Source organism: Mustela erminea, chromosome 12 (assembly GCF_009829155.1).
Source record: "Mustela erminea isolate mMusErm1 chromosome 12, mMusErm1.Pri, whole genome shotgun sequence".
Lineage (NCBI taxonomy): Eukaryota > Metazoa > Chordata > Mammalia > Carnivora > Mustelidae > Mustela > Mustela erminea.
Genome location: NC_045625.1, coordinates 78,074,743 through 78,099,012, shown reverse-complemented (window position 1 = coordinate 78,099,012; position 24,270 = coordinate 78,074,743). Strand labels below are relative to the sequence as shown.

The window sequence follows — 24,270 nt, the reverse complement described above, 5'->3', positions numbered from 1 at the left end:
TACCCAGTGCCCTTCATGAAATGATCCAAGATGACTCTTAAAAATCATTTTCAAGCATACGCACCCAAACTTTAAAGTCAAAGCACCCCTTAAGGTCTTCTACTTTGTGGGAAAGGTATGTGATAATGAACTGTCTTCATAAAATGTAGTCAGTTCCCATCTCTTATGTACATCCAAGTTTTCTACCTCCATCTTAGCTCTTGCCATGATGAAAATTTACAGTGATCATGACCATCCAGTGTAAGAAATGAATTAACATTCTCCGCAGGACCCTCATTTGTATAGTATATTAATAGGCTCCTTATGTAAATTTCTACTCTTAGCCTCACTGCTTCTATGCCTGCTAGCTGGTTGTATGCAATTTAGAAATGAGGGCAAGATGTGTTTGATTTCACATGAAGTTGCTTAGAGGGATGGTAAGGGGGAGAATGGGTGGGGTTCAAGCAGTGAAAAGAAAGTTATAATGGACATATTTTATAGCTGTCACCAAACAGTGCTCAGTAAAGCCTACTCTCATTCTAATTAGATTTTACTTGTGTCCAATAGATTTTTGTCATTATAAATGAATTGTGGGAAAATAAAAGGGAGTATATCTGATGATATTTTGAAGATGTCTGGTGCCAGATATGGGGAGTTAGTCAAAAGTGTGTTCTGCACTAAATAAAGAGAATGTTTTAATTAAGACTTCTGAAGAAGGGGGAAAAAAATCCACTCTCCAAAGCCATACCGAAAAACACTCCATCTTCAGAGCCACACTCAGTCAAACGAGGTACTGGACCAGACTAGATAATCCATAATTCGGTAGAGATTTCTAGCTATTCATCACATTCCTGTTTGTCTTTTCTTAGATATAGTGCTCGGCGGCATTTCTTAGCCTTTTCTGTAGGTAGGCATGACCCTGTGACTGACTGAGTTCTAGCCAACGGTATGAAAAAAAGGATGTGTTTCACTTCTAGGGATGGCCCATAAGACCTCCTATATATCTCCGCCATGTTCTTCTCCCCTCCTGGCACCTGGGCTGTGGACACCCAAGGGCAATCTTGGGATCCATCTGTTAAAAATGGAAGAACCACTGTCAGACTGGGCCCTTGACTATTAGGCAAACAAGAAATAAATGTCTCTTGTGTTAAGTCATCCCATTTTTGTGTTTAGTGTTGTTGCCCAGATTTCCCTGATATAGGGCTCTTTCATTTTTGGCATTCTAGGCGCAATCTCAAGAACTATCATATTAATCTTCTGCTTGCAAAGAGAAGAGATGGGGGAGGCTATGCATGTGTTGGGGCAAGGAGTATATGGGAAATCTCTGTACCTTTTGTTCAACTTTTCTGTGAACCTAAAATTGTTCTAAAAAATTAAAGTCTCTTTTTTAAAAAGAGAGAAAGCAGTTCTCGCTCCACCAATTTTGGTCAGAGGCTGTTTTGATGATGAAATAAAAATGGCTTACGTAATAATTATTAATAATTCTCAGCATGTCGCTTTTGTGCCAGACACTGTCCTAAGTGCCCTGGGCATATTATCTCTCTTTCCCAGAATAATCCTACTTGGTAGAGCTTGGGTTGCAGAGATAATGTTCTCCACAATGCTCAGGTGCAAAAAATGGCACACTTCCTTATTTTTTTAAACCTAGAAGAAAGTCCCCTCTCTCTAAAATGGCAAGAATCAATCTCAGTCATATTTTGCAGTTATAAAATATATAATAACCAAGGTAGTTTACTGGGCACTTGGAAAACAAAGAGGGGCTTCTAACCTGTAGGCCATCGGGCCCATGGTCCCAGCCCACGGGACTCGTTGAGAGGCAGGAGGCTCCATCTGATCCGTGACCAGCATGGACATGAATTGTTCCCTATGACTTCTCAAGCAATAGCTCTTAGTCAGCCCTCCTGATATCCATGAACTAGCCCTTTCACAAGTCCTATACCCCTCTTGAAAAAACCACCATCTTCCCTATCTCCAGGAATGAATCTCTTTTCTTTTTCCCAGGGTAGATGTCCTCTGCCTCTTCAAGTTCTAGCCCCCATCAATTTTCCAGAAATCTTAGTGACAGGATATCATATTGGGGCCTGGCAACTTCTGCAGTAAACCATTAATGCCCTGAGGGGAGTATGTCCACCTATCTTCTTGGGATAGAAAATATCAAGAAACACAAGTCAGTATATTATCAGATTATCCTACCATATTCAGATAATAAAGGTTCAGAGACATTCAACAAGTTGCCCAAGGTCACAAACTATTCTGTGCTAAAGCTTCAAACCTAGCTCAAACCTAAGTCCACTGGCCCCAAAGTCTAGAGAATTTTCTGCCATTCCCTGTAACCCAGCCTGGGAAAACTAAAGGCATTCCACAGGCCCATGAGGCTTTATAGTAATAGGAAATAATCATAAATCATCCTCAATCAATGAGTATTTGACAGACTCACTGAAATCCAAGACTTACAGAATCGTTTCACTTTGTATCTTCAATGGTTACCCAAGCCTGATATTCACATAGCTACTTTCCATTTATACAAACACACATACACATATACAAAGAAGTAAAGAGAATTGCTAAAATCATTAATTTGCAATGTCGCCTTGCAACTAGAATTCTGAAATCACATACTGAAAAGCGTAGATGATTAAATCTCATTTGACTCATCTTAATGACAGCCATATAAAGATTTCCAAGTTCAAAACTCAGTCACAGAAACACCTCAATATTTTCCAGGAAAACACAGAAAGGTTTTAATACAAGAGACACTATTTGCCTTAACACAAATTCGGTCATTATTAAGATAAATGATGATGACTTAGAAGGCCTGGGTTCTAGTCCTTCCTCTGACAATAGTTAATATTAACTTTGGGTGAAGCACAAGGTCTTTGATCTCATTACTTGCATCTATCTTTGTAGCTATCACATTTTCTGATTCTACATTTCTGGAAAAATTGGTACCTCACTTATAAAATTAATGATGTTTTTTGGTCTACATTTGCAGTCAATGTAGTGTAAAAAGATGTAACATAATAGAGAATCAGAGAAAGGAAAATGTGGGAGGGAAAGGAAGGGAGAGGAGAGAAAAAGAATGCAAGAGAAGAAGGAAGTATTTTCTCATTATGGTCCAAATTTCTTAAGGTTGATAAACAATTGAAATTCTGTTGCAACCTTTGGACCCAGTCTGGAGTTTTGTAGGCTTTGGTATTCCACTCCCCCAACAGGCCCATCCCTCTGGAGAAGATGGGATGAAACAGGATGTCTTAGCCCAACATCATTAAATATTTGATTTATCTAACTCTCTTTGTTCTGATTCCATGCACTTCAAGCAACCCTCTGATTATAATCCATCTTGCAAGGCCTCCAAGGACACATTGTGATGGTCAGGCTTGATTAAGTTTTTGTAGTTTGCACAGATTCTACTTTTCACTATAATTTGATAAAGTGGACTGTCACTAGATGCTATCCAATAGTTCTTGTATTGATCAAAAAAATCTAATTGTCTAGGGAGGCAGGAAAAAAAAAGTGAGAGAGAAAGGGAGTGTACAGTAGAGGCAGAAAATGTCACTGGCAGACACAATGCTGGACCCAAGAGAACCCACTCATCGTCTTGCACTTACCTTGTGATGATGTCAAAAGGGAGTGGCTGATTGTTTCCTTTGCTGTGCAGAAGGTTTTTTGTCTTGATGAAGTCCCAATAGTTCATTTTTGCTTTTGTTCCCCTTGCTTCTGGAAACATGTAGTAAGAAGTAGCTATGGCTGAGGTCAAAGAGGTTACTGCCTATTTTCTCCTCTAGGATTTTAATGGTTTCCTGTCTCACGTTTACATTGTTCATCCATTTTGAATTTATCTTTGTATCTGATGTGAGAAAGTGGTCCATTTTCATTCTTCTACATGTACCTGTCCAGTTTTCCCTACAGCATTTGCTGAAGAGACCATCTTTTTTCCATTGGACATTCTTTCCTGCTTTGTTGGAAATTAGTTGACCATAGAGCTAATGGTCCATTTTGAGGTTTCCTGTTTTGTTCCATGGACCTGTGTGTCTGGTTTTTGTGCCAGTACCATACTGTCTTCATCATTACAGCTTTGTAATATAACATGAAACCCGGACTTGTAATGCTTCCAGCTCTGCTTTTCTTTTTCAAGATCGATTTGGCTATTCAGGGTCTTTTGTGGTTCTATGCAAATTTTAGGACTGTGTGTTCCAGCTCTGTAAAAAATGCTGGTGGTATTTTGATAGGAATTGAATTCAATGTGTAAATTACTTTAGGTAGTATAGACATTTTAACAATATTTGTTCTTCTAATCCATGAGCATGAAATGTTTTTCCATTTCTTTGTGTCTTCAATTTCCTACGTAAGTGTTTTACAGTTTTCAGGCATGCTGTAGTAATTCTGAGTGTGCTGCCTAGTACTGTCTTCTATGTTACTGATTTGATGTAGCTTTCACTCCTAGCTCTCCCTTGAGCAGCTGATTTAATCAAGTTATTGAACTTATAACCAGTATTTTCAAATCTTTATAATGAGCATAGCCATCAGGTTGCTGTTCTGATAAATGAAATTACGTGTAGTGTACATTTAGCACAATGCCTAAAACACAATGAGGGCTCAACCCATGTCGCCTATAATAAAGATATTAAAAAGTTATCTTTCTAGCTGTTATTAGTGCTGGGTAATGATGATCAGCACTGTAAATTTACAGGCAGTAATACTGTAAATTCCTTATTTGTCTTGGAGACCCCTGAAGACAGAAATAGGTCTTATCTAGTAAGTCTAACCTTAGTGTCAGGCATAAGATGCGGCTGGCCTCCATAAACATTTCGGAGAAGGATATACACTGAACGGTTGTACAAAACTAAGGACTGCACCTCCCTTCTCACCCTATCCCCGAAGATATCCCCAGAAGCCCTTCAACAAGCAAACGGCCAACCTCATGAAGCCCAGCCCATGTTAGTTTGCATCTGCAACATTCATGTGATCTTCTAGAACACACGCCCCTCTACTATCTCAATAAAACAATTCACTAGTCCTACCACAACCCATGGTACTCTCTATCCTCACCCCCAGCAGAGGCGTGCATCCAACAACCATTTCTCCTCTTCCTCCTCTGTTGTTACCAGCATCTCTGCTCCCCAAGGCCCTAGCTATGAAATTTCAAAGATAATAGAGAATTCCAAAATATGACAATAAACTGTGATAGTTTTCTAGGGCTGCCATAACCGAGTAGCACAGACTGGGTGGCTTAAACAAAAAGACTTAATTCCCTCACAGTTCTGGAGGCCGGAAGTCCAAGATGAAGGCGTCGCCACATCTTTTCCTCTGAGGTGTCTCTCCTTGGTTTGCAGGTGGCCACCTTCTCTCTGTGTCTTCACATGATATTTCCTGAGTGTGCTGTGTCCTAATCTTCTCTTCTTATAAGAACATCAACAATACTGCATCAGGGCCCACCTTAATGACCCCCACTTAAGCTAATTACCTCTTTAAAGAACTTATTTCCAAATACAGTCACATTCTGAGGTACTGGGGGTTAGAATTTCCACACATGAATTTGAGGGGAGGGGTAGGGAGGCACATTTCAGCCTGTAACCCAGACCAAGAGTTTCTTCTGCTTACCAAGGCATCCTGAGGCTCTGTAACCTCTTAGTTAGTGACCCATAGGGAAACAGAGAAAAAGATTCATGGGAAGCCAAAATGCAACCACATGATATCGATAATGATTCCCCCAAATATCTCCAAGGAAAGGCATTTGGACAGTCATTAGCCAAAGGGTCTCCACTATAATACTTGTGAGGACTTGGTGATACTAACATAGCAAATGGGATTTCTAAAGGTTCACAATGAAAAAAATCATTGCGAAAGGGCAGAATTCTATAGGAGGTTACAGTTGACCCTTGACCGAGGCAGAGATCAGGGGCACAACCCCCCCCTTACAGTTGGAAATGACTCCCACAAAACTTAATTACTAATAGCCTACTCTTGATCGGAAGACTTAATAACAAATGATCAATTAACACCTATTTTCAATGTTATATATCTTATAAACTCTATTTTTACAGTAAACTAAGCCAGAGAAAATATGAAAATCACAAGGAAAATACATTTATAGTGCTACACTATATAAAATCTGCATATAAGTGGACCCATGCACTTCAAACCAGTTCTTCCATGGTCAACTGTAGTTGCTAAAAGATGCTGGCGAGCTAAAGGCTGGAATTTTCTTATTACTGAACAGCCCCATATGACAAAACTTAAGTCACCATTAATTAAAATTTTTGTAAAACATCCAGCTTTGCAAACATCAAGACTCTAAACCTGCTCTCTGTGTATTCCCAAAAATGTCACCATTCATGGTGTCAGATTTGGGCTTTACTGTTCCAGAAGGCTTTCTCTGGGCAGAAGATGGCAAAAGAAATTCACTGCATAACCTAAATACATCGAAAAGCAAAATAAATAGGAGACACTTTGAAATGGTGAACTTCCTGGTTTTGAGCTATTTAATTAAGCTTCCAAACAAAAAGGGAGCAATGAGCTTTTTCCCTCAGGAAACGGAGAAATAGCAGAACCCGCTTTTGTGTTTACACTGAAACAGGTCCACGGATCATCCTCGGTAAACATTAAATAATGATCACATAATATCAAAAATGAAAATCCCTTATAATTTATCGAACTGGATCTCATACTCACAAGAAGCCTGGTAAGTGAGATTCTCTAAGGGCTTTATAAACGCTCTCCTATTGCTCACCTTTGTTTGAAAAGGTAAGCATCTCATCTCCATTTCAGAGTTAGGGGTTAAGAAAAGGGTTATACAAATTATATAAAGTTATACCAAAATCTGCCAATGATACAGACCCAGGTCTGTTACTCTTGAGGACTAAAAATCTCTCTTGGAAACATTAAACAACTTAATATTTTTAGGAGGCCACTTTACAAAAATATATTTTATCTGTACATCATGGTCCAGAAAGAAAAGTCAGGAAATAATAACTGTGAAACAAGACAAGACAAAACAAAGAGTGTGGTTTCCAGAACGCTTTCCATTCTACGGACCCACCCATGTGCCTCGAGATTTGAAATGCTATTTTAAGTCTCATTTTCCTTCAGAAGCTAACCTCTGTGGAATAAAAGACTGTTAAGGGGAAAAAAAAATCTTTTCTGTCATTTGACTTTAACTTATGATAAATTAGCTTCAACTAGTTTCTTAGAAAATTGCCCAAGAAATGACTACAGAAAATTAAATACCAAGACTTCAAAGAGGCAAACACACAGCCTTCAAATTCCGACCTCAGAGACTAATCCTCCCTTTCTCATGCTTTGGAGAGATGTGAGTAAAGAAATCAGACTAGGGCATGGTAATGAACCATCTTTCAAATGACTTTTCTATCAATCTTCTTTTCAAAGGGTAATAAAGTGATGATTATTTCTAGGCAGTTTCTGGGAAGTTATCATCTCATTTCAACAGTCGCCAGTAAGAAGGACCGTATTCTGGTATCACAACAATGATAAGGGCAAGAACTGGTTGAGAATTCAATAGACAAGGTGTAGGTTGTTAAAAGCTATTTCCTGGAAAATTAAAACAGAGAGAGATCAAAAGAATTGTGTGGGGTCTTAAGGAATTGGTAATCATTCCCTTCTAGATTAAATATGCAAATCTGATTTATTACCTAGTGAATGAAATCCATTACCATTTGAAGGTTTTATTATTTCTTCCAACAAATAACATTGGAAGCTTATGGTGTGCCGTGTCTTGTGCCAGACGCTGGTGACTAGAGGAGAAAGACAACTCACTATGACAGGGGCAGCTGTGTCATGACTTCTAGAACCTCGGTAGTCCCATCCAAAATAGTTAACAAATAACCACCACCAAGAAAATAAAATTATTTTTTAAACATTCAGTAAATGGTCGTTTGGGAAGACTTTATCACCGAGAACTTGGTTTGCAAAGCCACAGAAAATAGGAACAGGGTGAGAAAGACCCAAGACCATATCTGAGCTCATTCCCTAGAGCTGTCAGAGACTTTCCAGTGTCCCGAGGCAGAAGTCGTTGCAGGAACACACAGCCTCTCTGAGAGGACTATGTGTAGACAGGATGCCCTCAGCGGGGTCTCCTGTGAACCCAGCTGCTTCTCCAAACTCCCAAGTCCCATCGCATCTGGGAGATGGGTTTTGTGCTCATGCAAGGACTCTACAGTTTATTCTTCCTCAGTGGTTCCTAAAACCATCCTTAGCTGGGTCTTCTTATTTACCCTAATTCTCTTATCCCAGTCAGACCCTACTACCCACTAGCAGATGAAGCATGGGGCATATCACTGGATCCAATGTTCTCCCAGAAGACAGTTTTTTTAATATTAACCACAAATCTACAGTTGGTACCAAAGGGCTGGGGGGAACAGAAACACCAGACAGAAAGGTTTTTTAAGGGCAAGGAAATGCTTTGTTCATTGCGTCCTCATCACTCACACAGTACAGAGAAGGCACTTTGGTAAAAAATCTGTTGACTAAAACTGACCAAATGAATGAATGAATACCCACCCGTCTGTGGTCATGAATCACTCAAAAGTCATGACCGTCACATCGGCATTTGCACACAAGCAATCCCATAGGGAACTTTGCCCAGCACTTCATCTTTTTAACATAATATTCTGGTGATTTTTCTGAAAGAAAAGAAGGAAAAGAAAACAAGAGAAAGGAAGAAAGGAAGGAAGGAAGGAAGGAAGGGAGAGAGAGAGAGAGAGAGAGCGAGAGAGAGAAAGAAAGAAAGAAAAGCACAACACAGACATTTGAAATCAAAACGCATTTGTTCTCAAGTTCCATGCCAAGTAACAAATATTTGCCCCCTCAATTAACGCCTTTAGTTTGGCTCTTGGACAATAAAACTGCCTCTTTTCCACAGTTAAGCACAGCACTGAAGTACCAAGAGACCCCTTATTGATTTGCAGAACAGATAAAGCTGTTAAGCCCTGAAAAACACATTAACATGTGATCCCCATTGCCAATCAAGAAATCACCCAAATTTCCTGTCCACTGCCACCCCCCAAGACCAAAGTACAAGGGGTAGAAATGTGTCCTTTGCAATGCACACAAGAACCAGACACAATCCTGGGCAAATGAAATCTGTGGCTCTCCAGCCCTACATGCCTGGGCCACACTTCCCCCAAAGAATCATCTAGAAATGCAGTTATGTCGGTGAATATATCAAACCAGCTCACGGAAGAGCTCTAGATAAAGAGGGTTGACATTTTTCAAGCCTTCCATTCCCTCCTTGTGTGAAAAGTTCATGCTTATTCTGAGGTGGGGTGACTCTGACCAGTGCCAAAGAGAGATGGCTGATCCCCCAAAGGTTCTGGGTGGTGAGGTGACCCTCCTTTGGGCCTCGGAACCTGATTACATGTTCTCAGGCCATACTTCAAATCTTACTGGGGCATTCCGCCTTCAAGCCACCGGCACACTGCCGTAGAATGAAGAAAACACCTTCAAGCACATTTTCAGTCAGGAACTCCATCTTTCCCCAGAGAACCTGAAAGAGTAACTTGGCCTGTTGTATTATATGCACAACTTTGAAAAGGGGAGTCCTGTTTTAGAGGTTGGCTTAGTCAACTCTAGTTGATAGTAACCCTGAGCTTAAGGAAAGGGAAAATATTTCATGGCAATTCCTAGTTCTACATATCCCCGGTTCCCCTTTAAGGAAAAACAAAACAAAACAAAACAAAACACAAAAAGGAAGCAGGAGCATTTGTTTTAGATTTCCCTTTTCCTTTCTTTCGGAGAAACCCGAAATGTCCAGGCATCATGTGATGGCTGACAAAACCTCAACTCCATCTGGATTTCACCAGGATGCTAACTTTCTCACTGCTGAGCCCATGCGGGACGGTGCTCCAATCTGAGCAAAGACACCCCAGCCCACTGTTTCCCCTGTTGCTGCTATTCAAAGCCTTGTGCCGCTGGGAAGGAGGAAGGGGAGAGTCGGAAGGCGAATGTCTATACTCGTACGTCCATAAACAATATGGGGGTGAGGTAATGAACAGCAGTGGGGGCTCGAGTCCGTGCACACAGTGAGAAAATAACTTAAATTCATCTTCCCGGTTCTACAGGGCCCACCACCCTGCTCCAAGGGCTCTAAGAAACCACCCAAGGCAATGAGGTATGAGGGAGCAGTGTTCCCAGCTGGCTCCTCTGAGGGTCTTCCTACCCAGCCACAGTGGACAGGGGGACGAGCACACCAAGCACCCAGGTCAGTGTCAGGTGCACACAGTGCACACAGGTCAGTGTCAGGGAGAATCCGTGTGTCAAACCCCTGTGAGGTCCTTAGGCAGGGCGAGCTGCCAGGCTCCGAGGGCGTGTCTCAGGGAGGCCCTCGGGGTAAGGCTGTCTGTCCCACGCACACTGCGGTGCCGCCGACTGCTCCACTCAGTCTCTGTTAGCAGAGTTCACAGAAAGGAGGCCAACGGCTGGTATCTCCTCTCCTTCCCTTTTTACAGGCGGGTGAGGTCTTCTGGAGAATGACGCCCCCTTTCCCGTGCTGGAGGCCCCTCCGCTGGTTCTATTTTGACATCCAGTCCAAAAGTGGAATTTATCCTTCCAGGGGAATAGTCATTTCTTTTTAAATCTGCAAGGAAAACAAGGCAGACGGTTACAGGGGAGCCTCCAGAAGGCAGTGTTCGCACAGACAGACTGAACGTTAGGTCTGGCCAAGTGCTCAGAACGGACCCTGCTGCCTAAGGTTGCAGATACGGGAAACGCGAACCCTCCGCCGCGTCCAAACCCCCCGCCCCAGAGTCCGCGCGAGTCACTCTAGCTCCCCAGTGCTGTTGCGGGGGCCGGGCGGTGGGGGGGCTCCGAGAGGGGGAGGTCTGATCGCCGAATTCCACATGCAGTGCCGTAGAAAGCACACTCCGGCTGGAGTTAAGCAAGGCCAACCTGGAAACAGGGCGTTTTCATGGCCGGATGAGGCACAGGACAGGGAGTTCAGCCAAAAAGGTAGATACGAGAGATTTCAGGGGTCAGTGTTCTGCCGCCAAGTCGATCCTCGGGTCCCGAAGCGCCGGGGAAGGTTGCATCCAGGTACCGGATTCTACGCTCCCTGAAGCCGCCTCATTCCATTTGCGAAAGAAAATTATCAAACGAAAATACTGATGGGGTATAGCCCCTGGGGAGAAGCTTATGGAGGAGGTCGGGCTCTTTTATGTTTATGTAGCATGTAGTGCCATCTTGATTAGGTTTGTTAACCTTAAATAGGTATTCCTTATATTATTTTTTAATGCTAAAAGGGGATTATCCAGACATAAGACTAATACATACTATCATTTACTAATAACCAACACTTACTGAACATATCCACAGATGAATTCGGTCCTCACAGCAATTTCATGAGCTAGGTGCTATTATACTCAGTTCATGGATGGGAAAAATCAAGGCTCAGGGTCACATAGCTAGTAAAAAGCATTACTGGGATATGAGCTCAACCTATCTGGCTCTGGACTCCATGCTCTTATACACTATTCTAAACTAGCTTTCCTTGAAAAAAAAAAAAAAAAGTGTGAGACTGAGAAAACATCATCAAGAGCAAAGAAAAATCACCTGCAGTTCTGTTTTTCCTAACTACGCTTTTTTTTATATTCATATTAATAAATATCTGAATAAATGAGGTTATTCCTTATTTCCACTTAAACGTGTTAACTGAAGTGTTGAGAGAAAACAAAAATTAAAGCTATAAATGGAAGGATTACTTAGTTAGTCAAAACCCACCATCATGGGTGGGGGGGAAAAAAAAAAAAGGATCTCGGCCTTCATCATGGAGAAGAGCTAACTTGGGCTCCAGGAGGCAAGCGCTGAGTTATACCTCCCGTCCTCTCTTTTCCGGGCTGAGGAGAAACAGTCCCTGTGTCTTCCGGATGGGACACCACTGGGCAGCACGGTCAGTGTGCTGCGGACTGACCTCTGTGCCCTCATCTTCTGCGTATCTGTGAGACCGAGCTCTGAGCCGCTACCCGACCAGAGTGACAGCCCCCCCCTTCTGCTCCTGTGTCACCTCCCCACCCCCAGCCACAGCCCCACTCCCACCCCCTTGGCTGACAGACTCATTCCCACTGAAGCGACAAGCCTGCCCCCACCCCATCTTTGGCTTTGCCATGCCCGCAAGAGCTTCTCAACTGCCTACCTCGACCTCCAACGAGATTAGAAATTGCCCTTCTCTGTTGTACATCTGCACCTACTCCATCCCGAGTTACAGTGGATGCTGATCTTTTACTGATTTCCCACCCGGGGGCAGGATCCTTTAGCCTAAGGCAGGAAGGGCTACTGGGCTTAAAGCACGTGAGACTCCAGTCTGAGGACAAGTTTGGTACGACCGAAGAAAAACAGCGAACAAGCGGGAAGACATGAAGCATCCCTTCTGGAATCAAAGAAAAGAATTCCACAGAGCTGGGACTGCCAGTTTGGGGGACACAGACCTCCAGCTGCTTGCTTTTATGCTAAGAATATTTGTCTGTGGTGACTATATCAGTTTCGGAGAAAGTGTGCCATATTGTCAAATCAGATTTTTTAAAAATACACACTGCAAAAATGTTGAACGTGGCAGGCGTTTGTAGTGAAAAGCACTACTTTAATTGACAGCTGTTGTCTCCTTAGCTACTCCCCGGTCCCCAGTGTCCAATGAGTAACTAAGAATTGAAATCCTGGGGACACCACACAGGACTCAGAGTGGGAAGTGTGGGGGCGGCGCAGGGGGGAACCTGCCTCAGTTCAGTTTTACCCCAATTAAGTCAGTAAACCTTTCCCCTTGGAGAGACTGTGACAAGTACTGGGCCCAGTGTTGTTTTATCACATTTTGGCAGAACCTGAAGTAAATCCCCGTCCTTTTAATCCCTTCGGGGACTTGAGAAATTTGCAGTCGGAAAGTCAGGCCTCGACTATGAATGAGATAAAAATGTGATTGAGATTTTCGACTCTATCCCAGGTTACAGTGGATGTTGTTCTAGGAGAGATTTACTCAGAGAGAAATAGAATTGTCTGGGGCCATACCCGGGAGTTTGAGCTTCCGGCAGCAGGAGTTGCAACGATGTTTTGCAATGAAGTTTCTAATTGCATCTTCCCCTAAATTGGCTGGTCCAAACACCATTCCTCTTGATCTAGAGGAAATATCAGAATATCAATGAGATCACAGCGAAGCAAAAGGAGCTCAACCGGGATTCTCTGAGATACCGAACAGTATCCCATAGTAACCCAGTAAATTCGAAGGAGCCAACAAAGAACAGAGCACTTTGGAGAAGCAACAATGTTAGGTTTGCAAATTTAAAATTCAAATGCACTTCAATCTTTGTACCCAACTCCAAGACCTGCTGTGAAACTCATTTCAACGCTAATCTGATAGAAGAGTGAATTTTCTATGTACCACAGTAAAACAAAATACAGTGAGACCCTTTTCAACGCATATGGGGTGAGAGAATGACATTCATCACCAAATGTTCTTTCTACTCCCGGCCCCAAAAGGTGAGGTGAGACGTAAAATAAACTTGCTGTCGGAACACACCTTCTGGAAAGGCTCATATACATTGTTTCAAACCCAGATGCTTTTCGGAGAGTAACTGATGTCCTCAAAAATAAATTCCTGCTGCAACCCTACTTCCGGGACTCACAGCTCTTTCGACAGTTGGTTTTTATCCCACAAACTGCTCTAGCTGGGCTCTTTCTTTGTGCAAAGACAAGACCACTAGGAGACAGTGACTTCGTAGAAGTAAACTACATATGCTAAGTGTGAGTGACAAAATTATAGACAGAACCAGCCTATCTTCAGCACATTTCGAATATTCCATAACATGATCGATTCCCCGGCGGATTTGAGGACCGATGTTCACCCGCAATTAGATCCCGCACGACCATCTCCCCAGCCGACACCCCACACGCCGTGGAGCACAGCACACCAGAAACGCTTCCAAAGAAACTTTACGAGAGCTAATATTTTATTTTAATGACATGTGGAGTGGAAACGGCACATTCTAAAATCTGAACTCAATTACCACTCTTAAATACCACGTCTTGGGAAAAAAGAGAAGCAAACTCGCACAAAAGGAAACCATAAACTTCGTTTCTAAGGAATGTGGCTTTTCAAAAGGGACGTGGTATAAAAAATGGACTTTTTTTTTTTTTCCCCATCTGAGTATTGAAACATTTATCTCAATTTCCACTTCCTTTTGGCAGAACAACAGTAGCTGCTCTGAAGATGTGCCAAGCTCGGGACAGGGGCTGATGTCAGTCTGCTCTCGGATCGCCTCGCCGCTCCGAGGCGAGGAGGTGGGGGAAATCTCTTGGGAGGACAATGTGAACGGACACCCAGGATTAACTTTCCTGGTCACTCAATCGCCCTTACAAAGTGCGGCTCTGCTGGGATCTACCGGCTGCATAAGCCGCCTCTTGTTTACTACCTGCCTCTTCCAGGCATCTGCTAAGGAATGACTTCAATAAGATGAAACCGAATGTGCCCCCCCTCCCCCCAAAAAAATAAAAAAGTAGAACCACTGGCTACTTTGTACTAGAACTCTCCTGATGCCAGCAGAGTGAAAAATGAAGGTGCTGTTTCAGTCATTCCAACGCAAGCATTCTTTTGCTCTTCTCTAGCGTGACCCCGTTGGATTACTTCGGTCCTGCATTCTACCTGCCACTTGCTCCCTCCCCGTAAAGCAGGAAAACCCCCAACTTAGAGATGTAACCCTGATCCGCGGATAAAAGCCGTAAGCTAAGTAACTGTCCTCTGTGAGCTCTGTGAAGGTTAACACAAAAGAATCCACGTTTCTCTCGTGTCTGTGTGAGGGCTGTGACCATTCCCCGTGCAGGGGAGAGGGGGAGGGGGTCACGGAAACCTTCGTCTGGCTCTGTTGCGTCTACAGTCCTACAGCATGCCGACGGACTTGCCGTCTCAGCAAAGTGAAAAAGAACAGTAACAACAACAAGCTGTTTTCTGGATCTTCTACCGCACAGGAGAAAGCAAGTGGTAGCTCGGTTCCGGGAGCGCGGGAACGCCAGGCAGGGCCAAGTACCCACAGATTTCCTAAAGAACATGTCATCTCTGTTACTGTCATTTTGTATTTGTCACAGGACCTCATCCAGCAAGGCAGTAAATGGAAAACAACCCCAGACGGCCGGTCACTGAGGCCACCTCCTCCGAGGCTCAGTGACCCAAGGAGGTGACCCAGCGGCCAGACAGGGTTGGGGGGGGGGGGGCAGATGGCCGTGTCTTCACGTGCACGAGTGTGGGGAAGGATGGGGACAACAAGCACTACAGGTAATACCCGAATCTGTACTGCAAGAACTCTTCTCTGGTCGAGGATTCTTCTCTTTCGTGGACCCCTGGTCCTCGCAGACAAGTTACCCATCTCCTCCCAGATTCGGTATCCTCGGGAGAGGCCTACTGCCAGTGTTGCTGGGAGGGGTAAAGCAAGCACATGAGAGCGCCTGCTTGAACTGGCACTTCTCCAGCGTCTGTGGTTTACACCAGATCACCTGCTCATCTTGTCACAGCTGATTCAGTGGGTCTAGCGACGGGCTGGAGAGTCTGCATGGCCGACAGTTTCCCAGATACTGTGCCGGGACTGGCCCGTGGCTCCTGCTTTGGGCAGCAAAGGGTTCACACACACGGCTCTCAAAAATGTGTGTCTCAGTGAACCGAGGAGACGCCACCTGCCACCACTGTGAGACGTTTACCTTCACTGGGAAAACCAACGGCCCCCAAAGGAGGGCGCCCCACAAAACCAGACAGCCTCCAGTGATGCCGTCCTATCAATCTCCACAGAGTTCCTATCATAAACAATGAAGCTGGTCCTAAGACAAGAGGTTCCCATCTTCGGTTGCCCAGCAGAATCTCGAGGGGGGGCTTCTCAAAAAATACAAACATCAGGGCCCCCTCCTCAGAAATATTGATTTGATACTCATTCTCAGAAGCTTTTTTTCCTTCCTTTTTCTTTTTTCAGTTTCCTAGGTGACCTTAATGGAAATTGAGACCCACTGGCCTACAGAACGCAATGAAATACTCCACGGTCAAGTGGGATAAACGCAATCTTCTTAGAATCCTAAAAGGTGGAAATATTCAGGTCATATTAAATGACACACGGGGAGATCAAAATGTAACAGATGATAGATTAGACATAAACCGGGTTCGTTCTATATGCAAAACATTCTTCACTGCAAAATTAATGAAGGAAGAAACAAGTACTTATAGTACAAGTTTCCTACTACAAAACCTTTGGGTGCACAGGGCTATTGAAGAAATAATATCCTTAGCTAAAAACACTTTAGCTGTGCTAAAATAAAAATAATAATAAAACCTTTCCCTGTACCCTAAGGGTTACAGCGTGAACTCAGTGCTCAAATATCATAGAAGTTGGATGCATACGGGCACAGGGATCCCCTTCATCTCCTCTAACTCACCTAGTCCAAAGAGATAAGCTAATACACATTTAGACGGACCTCTCTGCAAAGATGCCTATACAGATGAGAAGATATTTCGTGCAAATCATTGAGGAAAAGAAGAGCATTAAAGCATGTTTACAATATGAGGGCTGTGGGAGAGAAGTAAAAATTTCAGAAGTTATCGTATGAACATTGCCCACATATGTAATTTCTTTCATACATTTTTTTCCTACAGGGGCCAAATACAGACACGTAGTACAACTGAGAATAAAAAATACCATATGCTAGCGGTTCTCAAAGGGTGGTCTCCAGGCCAGCAGCGTCAGAATCATCTGGGAGCTTGTGGCCTCATCTGACCTCACCCTAGACCCACTGAATCAAGAACACACAATCTGTGTTTTAGCAAGCTCTGTGATGGTAGAGGAAGCTCCTGTTTAAGAACCACCGTCGTCTGCCATTTATCAGTCCTTAATCGGCCTCACCATACTTTGTCCTCCACCTTGAACAGAAGAGCACAACCTCAGACCCTCCGGTGCCTCCGTATGGGATCAAATGCCCATGAGAATTCAAAGGACAGAGAGATGACTCATTCTTCCGTATAGTTTAAAGAGCACCCCTGAATTAAGTCAGGCACTCTGATGCTTCCTCTGAAAGCCCTGCTGCTTTGGCCTCTTGTAGGTCGGCTGTTACTGACCAGCACACATGATGCCTTCCGTTGTGACAGAACACCCTGCCGTGAGAAGACGAAGTGACTCCATTGTGAGGCCAGTAAGGGGAGCAGAGCTTCTCCTATGACCTCGTTTTCTCGTCAAAGCCTACAGAAGCTGAGCCCACCCATATTTTTCACTGGCTTGGGCCACCAGAAAACTCAGGGTTAAATCTGCAACAAAACCCGAATTACTACATCAGTCTTTATACTTTCCACTTATGTGTATTAACTCCGAATTTCATCTTATTTTATTTCCAGATGTTCTTTTTCCCCCATTTCCTAATCTGTGAATTTTTTTTAAAAAATCTCATTGTATTGGATATAGATATATAGATATCTAATAGAGATATCCAGCTTCTCTGTACATATAAGCCATCTCAAAATTTTCTAGGATCTAGGCAAGAAATATAAATGCTTAAAAATTATTTTTTCAAAAAAAGATACAATGTGTTAAAAGCAATTTTCTAAATGATAACCTCATTAATCAACTTACTGTTTGTCTTCAGGTTTTATAACAGATGGATCAGTCAAATTCTCTCCAACACCTCCAAAGAAAAAATAAAATGCATTTAGCAAATGGGGATTTCATCTCCTCAGAAATTCAAGAAACTAATATCCAGATCTTAATTTCTTTCTTTAAACTTACCTTCACCCTGTAGTAAATGCGACATTATATGAATTCAATGGACCATAACAATGACGCAGGTGTGCCTGAACATTTTAGCTAATCCACTGTCTCCCGCAGCCCCCCCTCCTATGCTGTAATAAACTAGGAGGCCGCAAACGAACATTTCGGTGTTGTGTTCACAGTTCCTGATAGCGGCATCCGTCATTCATTTACCATTTGTCTACACTAGACATTCTAATTATAGTCTCTGTAATTCTCTGCGACTATAAAGGAAAAGTATTAGCACCCTCGTATCCTCGATTTGCCAACTATGTTGACGTTCGAGAAGATTAAGCAGTGTGTCAGAGGCTGCACAGTTCACCAGTGATGAGAACAGGATGCAGGCTGAGCCGGACCTGGCGTCCCTCCCCGTGAGGACGTGGGGTCCGGAGGTGGAGTCCACTGGCGCCCAGCGAGGCACAAGGGGCTGCGAGGTTCTGCGGGTACAACCTCTCCTCCATCAGAGACGCCCACCAGATGCTGCATATACACAGCCTTTATTGACGACCCCCGCCTCTGGATGCAGACGCTGGCTGCACACGGGTTCACTTGTGAAAATTCTTTGGGGGGTATGCTCCTGCCGTGTGCACTTTCCTGAACCAGCATTTTTCTTTCATACAATTTAGTTGTTAAAAAAAAAAAAAAAAAGGACACCAAAGCGTACAAGGACAGCAGGAGTGGATCTCAGCACCGACACGGATCGAAACAGCAGTCGACACCTAGAGCGAAGCTGTTATAAAATGCAAGTGGGGAGGAGCCGTTCTCTGCCGGATCTAACTTGTCGGGGCAAGCTGATGAGGAGGAACTGCACCATTTGGGCACACTCCAGCCCCTTTGGAGACTGGCCTCAAGACTGCACTGGTTCTTTTTGCTTGGAAGAGAGCGACCTTGCGGGAAAACTATTTAAAAATCATATGAAACGGGTGCCTGGGTGGCTCAGTTGGTTAAGTGTCTGCCTTGGGCTCAGGTCATAATCCCAGGGTCCTGGGATCGAGCCCTGCATCCGGCTCCCTGCTCAGCAGAAAGTCTGCTTCTCCCTCTCCCTCTCCTTCTGCTCCTCCCTTATGCTCCCTCTCTCTCAAATAAGTAAATAAATAAAACATTTTTTTAAGAAAATCAAATGAAATGTAGAGATTTATTATGTATTTCTATTCGGTAAAAAATATTCATGTTTTCTAACCGCTATTTTAAAAAGATTTTTTTTTTTTTTTTTGCCATGCTCAGTATGTTTTACCATATGCTAAACCTTTCATAAGAAAATGTAATCCTTATAGTTTATAGACCTTTCTCCCAAGAAACTGACTTCCTTAGAAAAATAACCTGGTTATTGTAAGGGTATTCAACCATTTTCGTGTCAGGACCCTCTTTGCCAGTCTGGGTTAATGTTTAAAAAATGTGAAATTTAAATACATAGGATGACAAAGGAAACCAATGATACTGAAATACAGTCATCAAAATATTTAAGTTGTACTGCAATACATGTGCATCTCCATTAACACATTAAATAACAGAATCTAGTGCAAGTCTATAACTACCATAACGCCGCATCATACAAACAGCGTTTTGCAGTATCTGCCAACACTGTAATGTGCTTTGTTAATATCGGTAATTGCTACTGCAAACAGTCATGGGTACCGCTAATGCCACTGTGGTTTGTGGTCTCCCCTATAATCGAAGGAAATGATGAATTTCAGTTGTGGGTTAGTGAAAATAGTGGTGTAATTTGTTTTCTCATCAAAGTTCACAGACCCTCTGCATTCTCTTTAAGAGCCTCTGGTTTACCATCTCCTTACACGGATTCTGCACAGGGAAAGGAAGAGCCAGGCTGAAACTCAGGCTCACGGGGAGGTGTGTAAAATGTGATTGGCTCAGGCTTTATTCTTTTTTTTTTTTTTAAAGATTTTATTTATTTATTTGACAGACAGAGATCACAAGTAGGTAGAGAGGCAGGCAGAGAGAGAGAGAGAGGAGGAAGCAGACTCCCTGCTGAGCAGAGAGCCCCATGTGGGACTCGATCCCAGGACCCTGAGATCATGACCTGAGCTGAAGGCAGAGGCTTAACCCACTGAGCCACCCAGGCACCCGGGCTTTATTCTTTTTAAAGAAAAAGTCATAGGAAGTGACTGGGCTCTTTATATTTTTCTCATTACAGATACAAGAAGGAACAGGGTCCACTGACTCCACTTTTCTAATGATGGAGTAAATACACAGAAAAACAGACACAAAGATAGTCCGAAGACTATCAGCAGAGAGACTACAGAAGCTAAAAACCTTTTCATGCTTATGCTCAGATCTAACTTTAAGCCTGGACTTCCCAGCAATGACAAGGCTGATGACTAAGGAAACTAAATTTAAGCTGGAAATGCTCAGTACCTAAAGTGGTCATACCAACAGGGGAAAAGGAAGTTTACAGGGGAGAACAACTCTGATCAAAATCACATCAGCTCCCGTTGACTTTAAATCTTGTTGCCTGTTAGACAGGCAGGGGTCAAAGGGTCTGGGTCCCATGGCTCTGTCACCTTCTAGTTCCGAGACCTGGATACCTTCTCTGTTCGGAGTCTCGCTGTTCTCATCTGAAAGTGTGAATAATAATAGGCCTTATCTTATATGCTTACTGAGGATGAAATGAACTATTGTATGCAAGATGCTTAGCAAAGTGTCCCAGAGCAAGCTAAAAAATGTTAACTGCTACCTTTATTATCTTTACTCTATCAAGACCTCTTTTGAAATAAAATTCTACTTTCTTACCACTGGTAAAATCATGTTCTGATTATCCCATTTCTCTAATGAATAACTCCCTCTAAAAGAATGACGGTGGAGTCTCCACAAATCTTTATATCCCTAAACCCAATCTGACGGTTCAAAGCCTTACTACTAAATGCATATTTTGGGGCCCTCCAATGGCAGAAGGAACGTCTAGAGAGTGAGAAGATATGGAAGAAAACTAGGCATTTCAACATCCAAAAATCCCAATCACACCTGTTATACTGACGTTAACAAGGTAAATGCCCACGTGCAGGTGCACGCTGCGTGCCCTCGTGAGGAACTCCGACACACACATTGCGATCCCAACCACCCCGGGACACATCTGTGAGCCTCTAAATCCGTGGAAATAAGTTACTTTCTTTGTAGCGGCAGAATTCATGATGGTAGTGCTGATGGGAATGCTGACTTATTCTGGAAATGCTTTGTTGAATAAAAAAATCTGCTATCTCCAAAGTTCTCTGAAAAATAAAATGAACTTTTCTTTTTAAGATTTTATTTATTTATTTGAGAGAGAATGAGTGAGAGAGAGCATGAGAGAGGAGAAGGTCAGAGGGAGAAGCAGACTCCCCAAGGAGCTGGGAGCCCGATGCGGGACTTGATCCTGGAAGTCCGGGATCATGACCTGAGCCGAAGGCAGTTGCTCAACCAACTGAGCCACCCAGGAACCCTAAAATAAGCTTTAAAAAAAAGAGTGATCTAAGGGTAGCTGGGTGGCTCAGTCGGTTAAGTGTTCAACTCTTGATTTTGGCTCAGGTCATGATCTCAGGGTTGTGAGATCGAGCCCCAAAAGGGCTCTGCTCTAGGCATGGAGTCTGCTTGGGATTCTCTCTCTCTCTCCTCTCCCTTGACTCCTCCCCCAGCCCCCCAACCCCTCTTAAAAAAGACAGAGAAAGAGAGAGAGAAACTTCTCCAGACAACTGTAATTTGAAGTGTAATTGTTTTTCACTGCCATTGCTGAGAATCAAATGTTGGATTTCACATGTAATGCTGACGATGCAGGCCCTCACATGTAGGATTTCTAAATGGAAAGCAAGTGGAAAACTACAGCATAATTACAAGTGAGCAGAAACTGGTCAAGCCTTTCCTTCGAGTTCAGCTCCCAGGCCCGGTGTGGCAGGCAGTTCCTGGGTTAATGATTGGCACTCCCTGGGAAGAGAGTAGAAAGCAGAAGAAAAAGAAAAACTGCCAGGATAAACTGCCAGAGTGTTTCTCATTCTTCTTTTCCCCCTAAGCCAACTGGGAGCCACAGCAAGCTGATAAAGAATCACTTCTGTTTTAAAGAGCCACTTGGAGAATACTAATGACAATAACTAGCATTACAGAGGTCTTACTATGGGCCAAGAACTTGCCTCATTCTAGCTCCTTAATAGGAGGGATTAACAATGAGTTAAGTGCATAATAGCATTTCCCCGATTACAAATGAGGGTAGGAGGGCTCAAAGTGACTGCCCCCCATCACACAGCTACTTCACGCTGGAGCCAGGAGTCAGACCCCAGCACTGCAACTCCAGGCCTCTTCCTCCAGACTGCTGCTCCCAGGCCTCTCAGTCCCCGAACAACGGAGATCATCATCTCTCCGACGACAGAAAGACTCATCAGTTAAATCCAAGACCGAACCCAAAACCACGATGGCATTTTAAGAATACATATATTCTCAGGGCACCTGGGTGGCTCAGTGGGTTAAGCGTCTGCCTTCAGCTCAGGTCATGATCTCAGGGTCCTGAGATCGAGCCCCACATCAGGCTCTCTGCTTGGTGGGGAGCCTGCTTCCCTCTCTCTCTCTCTCTGCCTGCCTCTCTGCCTACTTGTGATCTCTGTCAAATAAATTTAAAAAAATAAAAATTAAAAAAAAATACATATATTCTCCTCATTTTTCCCTTCCAACTTGGTTTGGATTAAATATCATAATGCATTAAGTCTTTACCCAAGCGCCTGATAGAAAATAAGTGCTTGGTAAGCGTTAGCTACTAGCTCTAGTCGTGTAACTGCTCATAGTTACTATTATAGGATTCATCTTCTTCCATAAATTCAGGCTTCACCAATTGGCCAAAACTCTCCAGTAAGTATCTCATTGCTTCATGCTCGTTCTATGAGGCCCACAGTCCTCCTCTTTGAAGGTCAGTGTTTTGACATAGTTTTTGGAGTGGCCTATTTCTGCAATTCACATAATTGCCCAGGAAAAGAATAAAGTTAACTCCATTTCCCTCCTCACCCCCCCAAGACTATCAACGCAGCATTTGTTCTGTTTAATGTCACTTTGGATTACTTAGAGACATAAAAATCCCCAAACATAAACATCATTAAACAAAAACCTATTCAAGTGGAATAGAAAACACACTAAAGAGCCATCATTAATTCCTTAAAGTTTTTCTTCGGTTGTTTTTTCTGTTTGTTTGTTTGTTTCTGGTTTTGCTTTTTAAACAACTCCACCCAAAACTCAAAGCACAGGCGCTCGAATACAGATGAAAACAATCAGCCTCTCCCCAACATGAGCTACAAAAGCAGCGCCGTGGGCACGCGTATGCTGAGTTACATGGATCACACACTTGCTGGTTGGAAAGCTGAATCATGTTGACTGTTTTAACTTTGTTTATATGGCTTCTCTAAATATTGTGTTTGAGGGTTAGAAATATAACTCCACTCTGAGAACAGTGCAGATCTGAAAAGACAGAGAGACTTATGTGTAGTTTAAAAAGTCTGTACACATCCTGGAACATATGGCATAAATTTCAATCAGAATTTACTGGACATTGTTCACAACGCCTCAGGATTATGTATGTCAGCTGTGCCCAGCCTCCAAGCCTGGCTTTCGGAACAGAATCCCAGGACTGGAGAGGTGGGAAAGTCAGAGAGAACAAGCAATATGCCCCATCTGTTTATAGAACCATAACACGGCTATGTCCTAGGAAACTCATAGAGAAAAAAAGACAGTACAGTGAGAAGGAAAGAATACGGAATGGTCAGTTTGCATCCTGGCTCCCTCTTTAGTAGCTGTGCAGCCTTGGGCAAGTTATTTAAACTTTCTGGGCCTACAGTCCCCATCGTATCTACCTTGAGGTGCTGCTTCTGGGATTAAATGAGATAGCTCCAGTGAACGTTTCTGGACTAAATCCCTTATTTAAAACCAAAGCCCCAGTCAGTGAGCCCAAGGACTAAACTTAGACCTAAATCCATATTTCACTCTGTGTCTGCAAGGAAAGCCTGCTAGAGATACTCTGTTTTGTGCTGCCGGATTATAAGTGACATGTGAGGTGTTGATAGTGGGGAGATGCACTGATCAAAGGTTTCCATTAAATATGAGTGTACTGTGTCACCTCTCTCGGGCTGAGTCTGTACATTCATGAACTGTCATATCAAGGTACACAGCAAAGAGAGCAAGCTAAATTATAAACTCCCAAAGCCCTGAGCTCAAAGTCATGAAATATGCCCAGAATTTACACTTTCCTAGGTATATAAATGCATGCCTACAGTTATTATGAACAGAAGTTCAAGGTAAAGCCATAAAACTAAAAAATTTGGTACAAAAATCATTCCCCTCTTAGGGGCACCTGGGTGGTGCGGTTGGTTGTGTAACTGACTCTTGGTTTTTGGCTCAGGTCCTGAACTGAGTCTTGAGATCAAACCCCACACGGAGTCTGTGCTCAGGGCAGAGTTCGCTTGGAGCTTCTCTCTCCCTCTCCCTCTGCCCCTTCCTGCCACACACTTTCTCTCTCTCAAGCAAATTTAAAAAAAAAAATCACTCCCCATTTAGGTCAAAGTTGAAG

General features: G+C 43.2%; 1 protein-coding gene across 1 annotated transcript in view; it reads right to left on the bottom strand.

The window, feature by feature from the left end:
• Positions 1 to 6,979: 6,979 nt before the first annotated feature.
• TRPM6 (transient receptor potential cation channel subfamily M member 6) overlaps positions 6,980 to 24,270 on the bottom strand; it is a 144,178-nt gene continuing 126,887 nt past the window's right edge. Inside the window, exons 37-39 of the mRNA XM_032307749.1 lie at positions 17,568 to 17,619; positions 12,985 to 13,091; positions 6,980 to 10,570 (exon numbers count right to left, since the gene is read on the bottom strand). Of these exons, the coding sequence (XP_032163640.1) occupies positions 10,437 to 10,570; positions 12,985 to 13,091; positions 17,568 to 17,619 (293 nt within the window). The 3' untranslated portion in view covers positions 6,980 to 10,436. The remainder of the gene's footprint in view (positions 10,571 to 12,984; positions 13,092 to 17,567; positions 17,620 to 24,270) is intronic.